The sequence below is a fragment of the Protopterus annectens genome, chromosome 7.part1 (genome assembly GCF_019279795.1).
Source record: "Protopterus annectens isolate FY-2018-M chromosome 7.part1, PAN1.0, whole genome shotgun sequence".
Taxonomy (NCBI): Eukaryota; Metazoa; Chordata; order Ceratodontiformes; family Protopteridae; genus Protopterus; species Protopterus annectens.
This window is the reverse complement of record NC_056740.1, coordinates 326,616,250-326,630,922: the sequence shown is the minus strand read 5'-3', so window position 1 is coordinate 326,630,922 and position 14,673 is coordinate 326,616,250. Positions and strand designations below refer to the sequence as shown.

General features: G+C 42.3%; 1 protein-coding gene across 1 annotated transcript in view; it reads right to left on the bottom strand.

The window, feature by feature from the left end:
- QARS1 (glutaminyl-tRNA synthetase 1) overlaps window positions 1-14,673 on the bottom strand; it is a 1,547,311-nt gene that overhangs the window by 61,473 nt on the left and 1,471,165 nt on the right. Inside the window, exon 23 of the mRNA XM_044078737.1 lies at window positions 14,453-14,578. Within this exon, the coding sequence (XP_043934672.1) occupies window positions 14,453-14,578 (126 nt within the window). The remainder of the gene's footprint in view (window positions 1-14,452; window positions 14,579-14,673) is intronic.

The following is a 14,673-nucleotide window of genomic DNA, read 5'->3' as shown; positions in this document are numbered from 1 at the left end:
CAAGCTGTCAAGTTGAGTGTATACAGGTTGGGGTGTATGATTGTGCCCCTGTTCTGCATTAACAGCTCCACTTTCTATGACAGTAGACATGGTTCCCTGTTGTTTAGACTGAGTAATAGAGGATATCAGTGCTGCCTCATCCAATCTGGGTCTATCAGAATTACCCTTGTCCTCTCTTCCCTTATCTTCAGCAATACCCTGGGTAGCAGTGGTACTGCAGGAAAGCATAGAGGAATAGGACTGTTCAAGGAAAGGAAAAGGCACGTCTTCCAGGCTGACTTCATTTTGTTACTGGAGAAAACTTTTCCAAGTGAGCATTTTCTTTGGTGGCAAAAAACTCTATCTGTGGCACATCCCATTTTTTGGCTATGCTGAGAAAAAAGAATAGTTGTGTAAGAACTTACCGTAACCTTAGATGTCCTTCTCTTCTATGTTCATAGGTTCATAGAGTAGTACTAAGCTAACTGCCCTTCTGAGCCATTTTAAGCCTAGCCAATTATCCCTTGCGAGACTCAAACACTGCACCTTGTGTTTGTAAGGCAAACACCTTAACCATTAGGCCACCCTCCCAACCCACCATCATTACTGTATGGAGGTTGCTGCCTGCAGCACCGGACATCCAGCCACAGGGGTAAGTGCAACATTGGAAGTCAGAGCCATAAACCAACTTTGGCTATAAAGGTGACGTCTGCACGTACCCACTTCAGAATGGACTGCTGCATACAGTAGTACCCCTGGAAGCAATGAAGAGGAAGGAGAAAGCTTTTCAGATCCACATGTAATACCAGGATAAAGGGTGCCTCATGGAGGCATATGCCTGATGCTGAGGTTTGGTAGATGGAGAAAAAACTGTCCCCTCAAGTGGCTAAACAGGTAAAGAGGGGGTAGGAGGGTGGGACTGAATACTGCAACAGGGAAGAGAAGGACATCTAAGGTTATTGTAAGTTCTTACAGAACTATTATATGCCCTTCTATTCTCATGTTGCAGTACTTATTACTGTAGGGAGAGTACCAAATCTTTAGGTAGGAGCCTGGGAGGAGGGATGAGGTCCCTGGTCTACAAGGCCATGTAGAATGGACCTAGCAAAACCACTTCTGGTCCTAGAAGCCAAATCTAGTTTGTAATGTCTGGTAAAGGTATGGACTGATGATCAGGTAGCAGCTTCTAGGATAGAAGCGTAGTCTTCCCCCTTGAATAAAGCAGCTGAGGACGCAGCTGTCATAATGGAATGAGCCCTCACGCTTTCAGTTAGGGTTTTGCCATGAAAGGAGTAGCATGCAGAGATAGCCTTATATATCCATGAAGAGATAGTCTATTTAAAAACTGCCTTCACCAAGGCCCTTGGGTAAAAGGAGACAAATAGCTGGTCAGACAATCTAATGGGTTTGGTCTTGTCCACATAATACCCAAGTTGTCTGTGGACATCTAGGGAATGTAGAGTTCTTTCAGAGGAATTTTAAGGTTGAGGGAAGAAGACAGGAAGGTTAATGGTCTGATTCAAGGATAGCTCATTAACCACCTTATGCATGAAGGAAGGGTTAAGTCCTGAGGAAGACCGTGTCTCTATGGAAGATGAGGTAAGGAGGGATGGCCATCAGGGTTTGGATTTCAGATACCCTCCTGGCAGATGGGAGGGTCACCATCAGTACTGTTTTCCAGGTACATAGCTTCAGTGAAGCAGAGTGGGCTGGCTCAAAAGGAGGTAAGGTGAGTTTTTCCAGGAGAAAATTCAGGTCCCATGTAGGAGGTATTGGTTTGCGGGGGGGGGGTGTCTGATATGGAGGAACCCTTTTAAAAAAAGCTTAACCTCTAATCTGAATGCCAGAGGAGGTACCAAAGGAAGACAAGCAGAAATGGCAGACAAGTGGACCTTAACCCAAGAGTATGTTAGTCCTGAATGTAGAAGTTCACAAATGTAAGAAAGGACCATGGGTACAGGAGTGAGTAAAGGGTCCTGTTTTTTCTTATGACACCACCTGGAGAACCTTTTCCATTTTGCCACATAATTGCTGCTGGTACTGGGTTTCCTAGCCTCCTGCAGGACATGGAGTACGTCCTCTGAGTATAGGTGCCTGAAGGGGATCAGAACCTCATTGCCCATAAAGTGAGCCTGATACTGCTCACCTGTGGGTGTATTAGGGACCTCATCTTGTGTGAGTAGGTCTAGATGGTGGGGTAATCTGTAGTGATTGCCCTTGGCTAGTAGATGAAGGGGAAACCAATGCTGTCTTGGACTTGGTTTGTCCCTCTGAATCTTCAGGAGGACCTTCTGAATCTATGTGAGGGGAGGCATAAAGATGCATCCCTGCCCAAGGGAAAGAGAAGGCGTCCACTTTCCAGGCCCGGGGATGTGGATCCCTCCTACAAAACAGAGGCATCTGCCTCTTCTGGGAGGAGGCAAACATGTCTGCCTGAAGACTACCCCACTTGTGTATAAGATCTAGGAAGACCTCTCTGTGAAGCATCCATTCGTGACAAGGTGCAGAAGTTCTTTTAAGAGTGTCTGCCATAGCATTCTCTGCTGAAGGAATGTAAACTGCTTGAAGGTAGACTTGCAGAGATGAAGCAAGAGACCAAATCTGTATGGCTAGGCTGCAAACAGAGTAAGACCTTGTCCACCCCTGCTTGTTTATGCACCACAAGACAGTCATATTGTCTGTGACTACTTCAAGGTTCCAGGTAGGGGGGCTGGTTGGAAGACCTGTAGTGATAAGTAAAGGGCCATCATCTCTTTGATGTTGATGTGATCCCATTGCCTTAGTGGAGACCACTCTCCCTGCACTTTGCTTAGTTTTTGCTGGTGTTGTACAACTGCCCCCAAGCCAGAACAACTGAAGATTTGCTGTGAGGGTGGAGGTAACTGCAATAGCATGCCCTGATTGAGATTGATGGCTGTAATCCACCATTCCAACTCGTTTTTCAGGCATGGTAGGTAAGGGGAGGGAGATATCCAGGGGATGAGAATGTTGATTCCAATGAGTCTTTAGTACCCGCTGGATCTTCCTCATATGCAGCCTTGCCAGAGGGAGCACTGGTATCAAGGATGCCATGTGTCCCGAGTCTCAGGAATTCTCTGGCTGTGTTTGAAGAGAGAAGCTTATAGAGGTAAAGACTGAGGTCTTTTACCTTCTGGCAGGGGATGAAGGCTGCCATCTTGTTGGTTCTTATCCTGCACCCTTGAAAGACTAGGTCTTTTTCAGGGTTCAGTTGGGACTTATCATGGTTCACAGTGAAACCTAGGTCTGCCAGGGTTTTGGTCACCAGGAGTAGGTGATGTTGCAGGGTGTGAAGGGCCTGGTGAAGTATTACCAGGTTGTCTAGATACGGGTATATTTAAATGCCCTGTGTCCTGCAGTGGGCAATCACTGGTGCTAGACAGTTTGTGAACACCCTGGGGGCAGTGGAGAGCCCAAAAGTAATGCAGACAACTGAAAATGCAAGGAACCTTCTGAGAAACGTAAGATTTCCTGTAGCAGGGGTAAATAGGAATGTGAAAGTAGGTGTCCTTCAGATCCAGGGATACCATAAAGGCCTGTGGGGGAAAGGGGCAATGGCAGCTGGCAAGGTGAACATTCTGAAGGTTGGAACCTTGAGATAAAGGCCAAGTATGGACAAATCTAGAATTGGTCTCCAGGGACCATCTTTTCTTGGGACCAAAAACATCCTTGAGTAAAATCCCTTGTTTAGCTGGTGTGGTGGGACCCTTTCTATGGTGCCCTGGGCTAGAAGTTGATCCAGAATAGAGGGGAAAAGATGTAGCTGACTTGAGGGGGACTGGAGTATCCCGTGGAAGGGGGGTAGAGCCCACTAAGTCATAAAATGACCTTTCTGAATTATGGAGAGGACCCAGGCCTCTGAGGTGATCTTCCACCAGGAGGGTAAGGAGATGGTGCGGCAAAGGGGTAGGGGGGTGGAGGGAGGTAGTAGGTTTGAGTCACAGTTGAAGGGTTTCGTCCTGGTCAGGCTGCTTCCGAAAGGGAGTGTTATTACTGGAGGAAGGTGGTCTAGGAGTGGAATGTTTCCTAGGCAGTCTCTGCCCTTTAGCCTGTGGTGGAGCAGAATGAGAAGACCGTCTACTAACAAAGGTAGTCCCTTTGAGGGTAGTTTCTATGGTACCTAGGGATAGGTGAAACCAGTAAATGTTTTAAATTTTGCAACTCCTTTCACTTTTCTTGCAGGGATTTGAGGAGTTCTGCAGATGTTTCACTGAAAAGGACTTATTATCTAGTGGTGCATCCAGCAACTTGGTTTGTACATTCATAGGGAGAGGTTGTAGCCTCACCCAAGAATATCTTCGCAATACAGAGCCTGAAGCTGCAGATTTAGAAGAGGCCTCCACTGCATTGTAACTGCACTTAATTGAGTGCTTTGTCACCTGTGAGGCAGTAGAGAGAAGGAAGTTTAGTTAGGCCTTAGTAGACGAGTCTGGTACATCAGGCAAGAGGGCTGCAGCCTTAGAAAGGATGTCTAGAACAAACCTGGCCATGTGGGTTTGATAGTTTAGGGCTCTGATGACAAGAGTGGAAGTAGTATAGACCTTCTTCCATAGCCTATCCATAAACTTGCTGTCCTTGTCAGTAGGGAATAAAGAGGTGGAAGGCAGTTGCCTGGAAGATTTGTCAGCTGAGACTGCTATGACTGCAGGGGGTTCTTAAATAGGTACTGGGTATCCTAAGGAACTTTATAGAACATGTCTGGGCTCTTAGAAGCTGGGGGTTGAGAATCAGGGGCCAGTGAAGCAGCCAAAAAGGCATATTGAAAGGCTGGAAGCAAGGGAGGGACTGCAGATGGTGACGGTTGATCCAGCTGTATTAATTCAAAATACCTCTTTTTGGTTTCTGAGACATCTGAGGCCTGCCATTTGAAGTGTTCTCTCATGAGAGAGATGGTATCTCCAAAAGAAAATTCTTCCCCTGGAGATCAGAGTCCTCTTCCTTAGGAGCAATGAAGTCCTTGGGGGAATTCAATTTGAGAGCAATAAGTAAGGGAGTCTTCAGAGGAGGAGTACTCTTCCTCAGACTCTTCAAAGGCCTGCACAGGAGTAAGAGGAGGTGGAGGTACCTATGACTGTAGGGTCTGGAATGCCCTGAAAAGTTTTGGGAGAAAACTTCCCATCCAGGGGCACATTGCTGTTCTGTATGTTTTAATGTTTGTTTTCTCTTCAGGGGATTTGAAGAATGGGTAGATTTAGAAGTCGACATCTGGGAGGATTGCAGAGCAGGAGTAGGCCCCTCCGACGCCATGAGCCGTGACTCCCCCTCATCAACCTCAGTGGATGTACTTACCGTTTTTGTCGGGCCAGCTTACATTATGGTTCCCAGTTCCAACTGAGAAACAGGTGTCTGATGGGACCCTGGGCTAACATCTGCCTAGAGTCTCACCAGACTCTTGAGATGCAGCATGAGCATTCGGCTTAACTTTTTTGGCCTTCTTCCTAGGCGGCTTGTCGGAGGTACCTAACCCTGTGCCCTCTACACCCAACGCTAGACCCTGGAGCCTCTGGTTCTATAGATAAAGTTTGAGAGCAGCCAGATGGCTGCGAAGAGTTTTATGCACAAATAATTTACAAAAGTTGCAAGATGTATGGTCGTGGGCCTCACCCTAGACAAAACAAGCACTTATTGTGCATGTCCTTGTGTGGAATTTGTCTTCCACAAGCACACTTCCCCTTTCTAGTTGACATGTATGTCTGAAAAGCTAAGGAACAGATGACAAAAAACCCCCAAAGGGTACTTATCTGTAGCAGATGGCTGTCACATGAGTGAACTGCTTCCCAAAGCTGGCGATCAGAATTCCGAAGATCACTGCAGCAGAAAAGTTCTGAAGTGGGTACATGCAGATGTCACCTTTACAGCAAACATCTGTTTACAGTTCTGACATTAAATGTTGCACATACTCCTGCTCCTAAGACTTTGGTATACTGGCCGGATGTCCTGTGCTGCAGGCAGCAACCTTCCTACAGTAATGCATACTGTGCAGCATGAGAATAGGAGGACATCTTCCCGATGCAGTTGACACTTGTGGGGGTTTAACAGGCTTCTGCTGAGATGATCCATTAATTAAGTGGATTTTCCTGGTAAGTACTCTGCCATGAGGTGCAGCCCTAGGGAGTTTGCCATTTCCCAAAGGTCCACTGCTAGTCGGCAAGGGGGTAAGAGTGGGTCTCCCCTGTTTATGTACCACATAACTGTGGTATCTGTTTTCACCAGGAGGATTGTGGGTTTCTATTTCATTTTGAAGGCAATCAGGCCTTTTTGGATTGCCATCAGTTCTTTTAGGTTGATGTGTTTGTTGAACTTGGAATCTCATCTGCTCTGAGTCTGGAAGTTATTTTAGTGGGCACCCCTGGCTATTTCTGATGTATCTGTTGTCAGAGTTTGGTCCTAAGGTATGAACCTGAACAGAAGGTCCAGACTGAGGAAGCATGCCTAGACCCACCAGGCAAAAGCTTTCCTGAGGCATGGAAGCAGTTTTATTCTAAAGGTAAGAGACTAAGAATGTTAGTACCACATGTTTTTGAGATACCACTGTAGTTTTCTCATATGTAGTCTGGGCAGGGGGATTATGAAGATGCAAAAGGCCATATATACCAGGGCCCTGAAACATTCTCTGGCTGTGAGCTAATTCTTAGCCACAGATTTTCTGAAGTACAGAGTTAGAAAGGTAAACTTATCTGGAGGGAGGAAAGCCTTCTGAAGAGATGAGTCCAGTAAAGTTCCCAGAAACACAATACTGCTCGTTGCATTTGAGATTTTTGGTTATTGATGGTGAACTCCCACTGAGGTCAGTACATTATGGGTATAAAGCAGATCTGCTTTGAGTTTTTCTATAGGCTTGTTTCCTGAACGAGGCAATTGTCTAAGTAAGGGCAAATCTGAATTCCCCTTGTCCAGCAGAACATTATCAAAGGGGCTAGGCATTTTGTGAAAAACTCTGGGTGCAGTAGACAAGCCAAAGGAAGAGCACAGAATTAGTAATGCCTCATACCTGCTCTGAAGCAATAAGAACCTCCTGTGTGATTCCTCTATGGGGATGTGGAGGTATGCCTCCTTTAGATCTAAGGTTACCATGAAGGTGCTGGGGAAATTGTGGGCAATAGTTTTTGAAGAGTCAGCTTTTTGACTTTTGGGACCTGCAAGAATCAGTTGAGCCTTAACAGGTCTAAAATAGGCCTCCAGTTACAGGTATCTTCTTTTCTGGGGACTAGAAAAAGATTGGAGTAAAACTGTCATCAGTTTCAGAGCAGTTCTTTGAAGCTGCAGCCTGCAAAGTGGCCCTGGACCTAATTGATGAGCTAAGTCCTTCGGCTTGTAAGAAAGTAGAGGAACCTGGAGGCATATCGGACTCCAAAAGCGTTTCAATAGAGGCCTGTGCCACCACCTCAGTCACAGAAGGGTTCTATGAATGCATCTCACCTTCTTCGACAATCACAAACATAGTTAGGACTGGCCAATGGTGAATGAGCATTGTCTGAGGCTTTAAATCTGAAACTCTTCCTTTCTCCACCTAGGGATATCTACTTCAGCTCGACGGGTGGACAACATAGTACGTGAAGGCCCTGATGATTCGCTAAAATGTTTAGTTAGAATCTCAGCCATAAGCTTGACAGTTCTGCTATTAAAGTGAGCACAAAACAGACACTTAGGAACGTCATGTTCTGGTCCCAAACAAGTCACACAAAAAGAATGAAAGTCCTGGTGAGGTATCTGTTTGCAAAGTGGAGTCAGTTATTAACTTTCTTTGACATTAGTCAAAAAACACAAGAAAAGTTCCCCAACAGGGTACTTCGCTTTAGACGTCTTCTTTGTTGCAGACCAACTGATGCACTGACTAGCTCTCTGCTTTTGGATCTGACAGCAAGAAGGAACTGAGGTCTTGTCACCGTCTGACTCCCTTCATACCCAATACCCAAATATAGTGATGTCTGACAGGGCATTCGCCAGCTTCAGGAGGAGGGGAAAATATTCTCTGGTAGTCCAGTCAACCAAGGACTTCTGTGGCAGGAAATTCCATAAGGCAGGACTGCAGCAATGAAACACAAAAGAACATATATCAGTTCTTAAAGTATACAGTCAAATTTCATTAGACATAGTTACAGCTGAGGATTCAGAGGGAAACAGCCTTCTTTGGCTAGAACCTACAAAACAGCTTTTGTTTCCCTTCTCCACAGGGGGACAGAGGGGCAGAGAAAGTGAAAAGACTGAGTGACACAGAGCACAGTGATGGGCATCTCATGGTGAGGCATGTGCCAGGACTGGTACTGCAGGCATACAGGCCAATAAATGGCTTAGCTGAAAAAGTGGGTGTGCAGAAGGCATAGTCCACCTCTGCAATAATTTGTGATACACTTGCAGGTAGGTTCAGATCATTAGCTTTTCTTTCAGAGTGAAGTACACAATATGGAAATGCCACTGTATGTATACAAATAGACAAGGTTTTATTATTTAAGATTCATCTTTATCTGGCAACTATTTAACAGTCATACTTACATCATGTATCTAGGAAACCAATGAGCCAAGAATGAGGAGAGAGACTTATGAGGCTCACTTCAAACTCTGCAGGAAAGGCGCCAAATGCTCAAAGGGAAACAAAGGGAGCTTTTCCTCCTGGCCAGAGTTTATACTCAGAGAATTTGAGGACATGTTCTTCGCATAACTGCCTCAGTGACCAAGAGGAAGGGTCATATGAAACAAAGGTCTCACTCCCAAGAACAAATACTAGAACATTACTCCAAGCAAGCCTGTTCACAGATTAGAAACAAGGATAATGACCCTCTTTCCAAAGGATGATGAGCTTGTTGGTAAAAAAAAAATACAAGACTACCAAAAGCACACAGGAGTAAGAAAAACAGTCAGGCCTGGACTTTGACTTGGGATCCATGTATTTTACTTCCTGTCTTTAATACTTCCATCAGCAATCTTGGGACATGTCCTTTGTCCAGTCTCTCTTCTAAGCAGTGGAACTGATGAAGGCCTCCAAATTCTTCCTGCCACCATGGTACACTGGGCTCCTTCCCAAGGTAAAGAATGAAGCTTCTGTAGTAGTTCAGACTTGTGACAGACTACCTGCAGGTGCATTTTACATAACTGTTTATGCATCTAATAAAGCAACATTCCCCTGATATATGTTGGCAGCAGATCTGAACTTTGTGACTGACTAAGAAGAAATTGGGAACCCAGGACATACATGAAACCCTTAGCTCTTAAGGATGCCATATGTGGGTAAACAAGGTTACAAATTCAAGATTCTCAATATTTTAAAGAACTCTGAGTCTGAAAGGCAAGAGGTATGCACAAATATGTTTGACCAAGTGCCACTTTTAGAAGCATGATCCAAAACATGCAAGTCCTTGTGTTTAAACAATTTTTATACACTGCAAACAGTCAAAAACGTAAATACCATCCACAGAAGTTAAACACAGCACGCAGTTCCAAATGTATATTATGGAGTATAATCCAACAATATAAAAGTATCAAATGGATCAAAAACGATACAGACGAGGCCTACTGCAAACAGTCCAAGTTTTAATAGTTAGCGCTTTCACCATCCAGGCTTCATCAGACAATAAACAGTCATCCAAACTAACAAATTAAATAGCATCTCAAAGATATCCATTGGATAAAACATTCCTGATGTCACATAGAACCTAATTCACGAACTATTCACAAGTTAAAATCTGCACATACCATATTAAAAACCATAAAACATATGAAACAAATTTAATAAAAGGTTATATATAATGAGATATATATAATAAAAATACATATACCTAAAAGTATATACATATATGAAAATGCAATAATACATTCTTTTTAAAACACTAACTACAAACCATCATGGCCAGTAATAGAGTGTCTTGCCTTAACGGTCAACCTTCTACTTCGGAGAACTGGTTTGAGCGGTACCTTATCATTGAGCCCAGGCGCCTTGTCAGCCCTGAGTCTGATGATCCATTTCAACTCACATTCCTCCATATATGTCCCAATGTCACCACCTCGTGGATTAATTTTAATGGACTGTATAACAGAGAAATTGAATATATGTGCAGGGCCAGATATTCTATTATGTTTGGCTAAAGCATTAGACTCAGATCCCACACGTATGTGATATACGTGCTCCCTTACACGCTCACGTAGTTTCCTATTAGTCTTTCCTACACAGAACGCCTTACAAGAGACACATCTAGCAAGATACACTAAATTCTCACTCTGACAATTGGTACAAGTATGAAATGTAAATTTTTCTTTAGTTTTAGGATGTACAAAACGTCCCTTGTATCAATGAATCCACATTGACCACAAAAATTACATGGTTTAGTGTTAACTTGTGCATCTAAACAGCCAGTGTGGGACCAAGGGGTCTCTGGCACAGAATCTGCTTCAAATTCTTCTTATTTTTAAAAAAGAAGCTAGATTTAGGGCCAACAATCCCACTTATATGTTCATCTAAAAGAAGTATATCCCAATGTTTCTCTATAATATTCCTAATGTTAGGAGTATCTGATGTAAAAAAACATAGGCATCCTCAAGGTGCCACTCCGTCTATTCTGGGACATAATGTCCACCACTGTATCTCTATCTGAAAAATACGGTTTTGCCCTTGACAATCTTAGCGTGTCAACCTCAGTCATGGCACGATCTATTTCATTACTATTATAATGATGGTTCATAAGTTTTTCTTTCAAATTAGTTAATTCCTGTTGATATCCCTCTTCACTTGGATTGAGTCTTGAAGCCCTCATAATCTGGCCTTTAACCACATTACCAAAGACAAAATTTGGATGCATACTACTGCGATGTAATAGGGTATTGCGGTGGCATGCCTTCCTACGTATAGCTGTGTTAAGTAGGCCATTGCCAAGTCTCTCAACATGGACATCTAAAAAAGAAATGTTATATCTTGATGAACTAATAGTAAACTAAGAAAACCAGTTAAGGAATTAATAACGGTGACAAAATCCATTAGTTCAGATTCATCTCCTCTCCAAATCAGAAAGAGGTCATCGACAAATTGTCTGTAAAAGCTGACTGACCGCTTAAAAATATCCAAAAGAAATAACATTTCCTCCTCCCAGTTGGCCATCACTATGTTGGCGTAGCTATTAGCACATGACGTGCCTATAGCCACGCCATCGTTCTGAATATACGTGTTGCCATCAAACATGAAAATATTGTTATATAAAACAGTCTCCAAAAATAAGGTCAATAAATCAATATGCTTGCTATCCAAATTGGAGTGCCTGGACAAATAACTATGGGTTTTGATCACTCCAATATCATTGGGTATCACCGTAAAAAGACGTTTGACGTCTAGAGCTTTTTAGATTTTTAAGGGTTAATAACCCCTTGATACCTACGATACAGGGATTGCCTAAAGTCCACAAGTCCTTATCCAGACCCCCACTGCGACCTGTTGTCGCAGGGCAGGGCTGGGTTACAGAACCGTTTTCCCTTTATTTGGAGTATTTTTTAAGACCTGTGGTCGATGACAATACTGTCATTTTAAGAGACACTAAGCATTTCCTGTTGGATCTATATGATTATATGAGAGATGTGGGTGCTGAAGAACCATTTATTTTGGTTACTCTAGACGTCAAAAGTCTTTTTACGGTGATACCCAATGATATTGGAGTGATCAAAGTTATTTGTCCAGGCACTCCAATTTGGATAGCAAGCATATTGATTTTATTGACCTTATTTTTGGAGACTGTTTTATATAACAATATTTTCATGTTTGATGGCAACACGTATATTCAGAACGATGGCGTGGCTATGGGCACGTCATATGCCAATAGCTACACCAACATAGTGATAGGCCAACTGGGAGGAGGAAATGTTATTTCCTTTGGATATTTTTAAGCGGTCAGTCGGCTTTTACAGACGATTTGTTGATGACCTCTTTCTGATTTGGAGAGGGAATGAATCTGAACTAATGGATTTTGTCACCGTTATTAATTCCTTAACTGGTTTTCTTAGTTTTACTATTAGTTCATCAAGATATAACATTTCTTTTTTAGATGTCCATGTTGAGAGACTTGGCAATGGCCTACTTAACACAGCTATACATAGGAAAGCATGCCACCGCAATACCCTATTACATCGCAGTAGTATGCATCCAAATTTTGTCTTTGGTAATGTGGTTAAAGGCCAGATTACGAGGGCTTCAAGACTCAATCCAAATGAAGAGGGATATCAACAGGAATTCACTAATTTGAAAGAAAAACTTTTGAACCGTCATTATAATAGTAATGAAATAGATTGTGCCATAACTGAGGTTGACTGGCTAAGATTGTCAAGGGCAAAACCGTATTGTTCAGATAGAGATACAGTGGTGGACATTATGTCCCAGAATAGACGGAGTGGCACCTTGAGGATGCCTATGTTTTTTACATCAGATACTCCTAACATTAGGAATATTATAGAGAAACATTGGGATATACTTCTTTTAGATGAACATATAAGTGGAATTGTTGGCCCTAAACCTAGCTTCTTTTTTAAAAATAAGAAGAATTTGAAGCAGATTCTGTGCCAGAGACCCCTTGGTCCCACTAATACTGGCTTTTTAGATGTACAAGTTAACACTAAACCATGTAATTCTTATGGTCAATGTGGATTCATTGATACAAGGGACGTTTTTGTACATCCTAACACTAAAGAAATATTTACATTTCATACTTGTACCAATTGTCAGAGTGAGAATTTAGTGCATCTTGCTAGATGTGTCTCTTGTAAGGTGATCTATGTAGGAAAGACTAATAGGAAACTACGTGAGCATGTAAGGGAGCACGTATATCATGTGTGGGCTCTGAGTTTAATGCTTTAGCCAAACATAATAGAATATCTGGCTCTGCACATATATTCAATTTCTCTGTTATACAGTCCATTAAAATTAATCCACGAGGTGGTGACATTGGGACATATATGGAGGAATGTGAGTTGAAATGGATCATCAGACTCAGGGCTAACAAGGTGCCTGGGCTCAATGATAAGGTACCGCTCAAACCAGTTCTCCGAAGTAGAAGGTTGACCGTTAAGGCAAGACACTCTATTACTGGCCATGATGGTTTGTAGTTAGTGTTTTAAAAAGAATGTATTATTGCATTTTCATACATGTATATACTTTTAGGTATATGTATTTTTATTATATATCTCATTACATATAACCTTTTATTATATTTGTTTCATATGTTTTATGGTTTTTAATATGGTATGTGCAGGTTTTAACTTGTGAATAGTTCATGAATTAGGTTCTATGTGACGTCACAAATGTTTTATCCAATGGAAATCTTTGAGATACTATTTAATTTGTTAGTTTAGATGACTGTTCATTGTCTGATGAAGCCTGGATGGTGAAAGCGCTAACTATTAAAACTTGGACTGTTTGCAGTAGTCTGCGTCTGTATCGTTTTTGATCCATTTGATACTTTTATATTGTTGGATTATACTCCATAATATACATTTGGAACTGCGTGCTGTGTTTAACTTCTGTGGATGGTATTTACTTTTTTGACTGTTTGCAACTTATTTCAAACCGCAGGAGTTTTCATCTTTCGGTGGTGCCTCCTTTGCTTTAATTTTTATATACTGCTTTTCCTGACCTAAATCACCCTTTTTCATCCCATTCATCCTGTGCCCCCAAACATGAGAAAATGTAGTACAAAAGTAGTTCACATTTAGTAAGCAGTCTTGGGTAAAGTCAGCTGATTTCCATTACAAGAAAACAACCATGTCTGGTATAAATACATACCTATATTTCAACATTACACAGACCAGTATACATGTTGTTGTTGTGTCTTTCGGCTTTTCCCGGTTAGGGGTCGCCACAGTGGAACTCCAGTCTGCTAATGACTGGCAGTTGATTTTTACGTGCTGAGTTGCCAGCCCTAACGCACAACCTTCAATGAAGGTACGCCCATTCATGCACGTCTCCACGCAGAAGACGCTCTAGCTGAGAGTCGAACTGGTCAGTGTCTTACTGTGAGGCAACAATGCTACCGCAGCACCACCACCTCGGATACAGACCAGTATACATGTACAGTACAAATTATACCCATTATAACCAGTGCACTTTGTAAGCATATGGACCACTTTCCCTTGTTAGTTTTAAACTGAGGTTAGAAGCAGACTTAGTAGAACAAAATATATTTCATTCATGGCTACACAGTGTGTGTTGGGAAAGTGAAGCAATATGTGCATAGAAACTGGGACTTAAATATGGACAGAAGTGACAAGATAAAGAAGGGGATAGAAAAAGGTCATACAGGTCAGTAAAGCAATCGCATTGTACAAGAACTGTATGCAGTAAACAATGGAGATTTTGCAAGCAGGATTCAAAAAGGGAATGTGTAGTGTTAAAAACAGGATGAAATAAGGTGAAGCACAACACAAAAAATAACACAAACGTACTTAAAACAGCAGCTGATCATGATCATTGGGAAAATAAACCACTGACCTTTTTATCTGTACTATCTGGATCTACAGAGAAATAACCAACACGCTCAAACTGGAATTTCTCAAACACATTGGCACTAGTGATAGACACATCCACCATGGCATCTTCAATTACAGTCAGAGAGTTCTGAAATGGAAAAACAGATTAATTTAACAACATATTATTTTATTAGTCCTGCATTAGCAACAATTTAGATGAATCAGAGCAAGTATATGCATCGT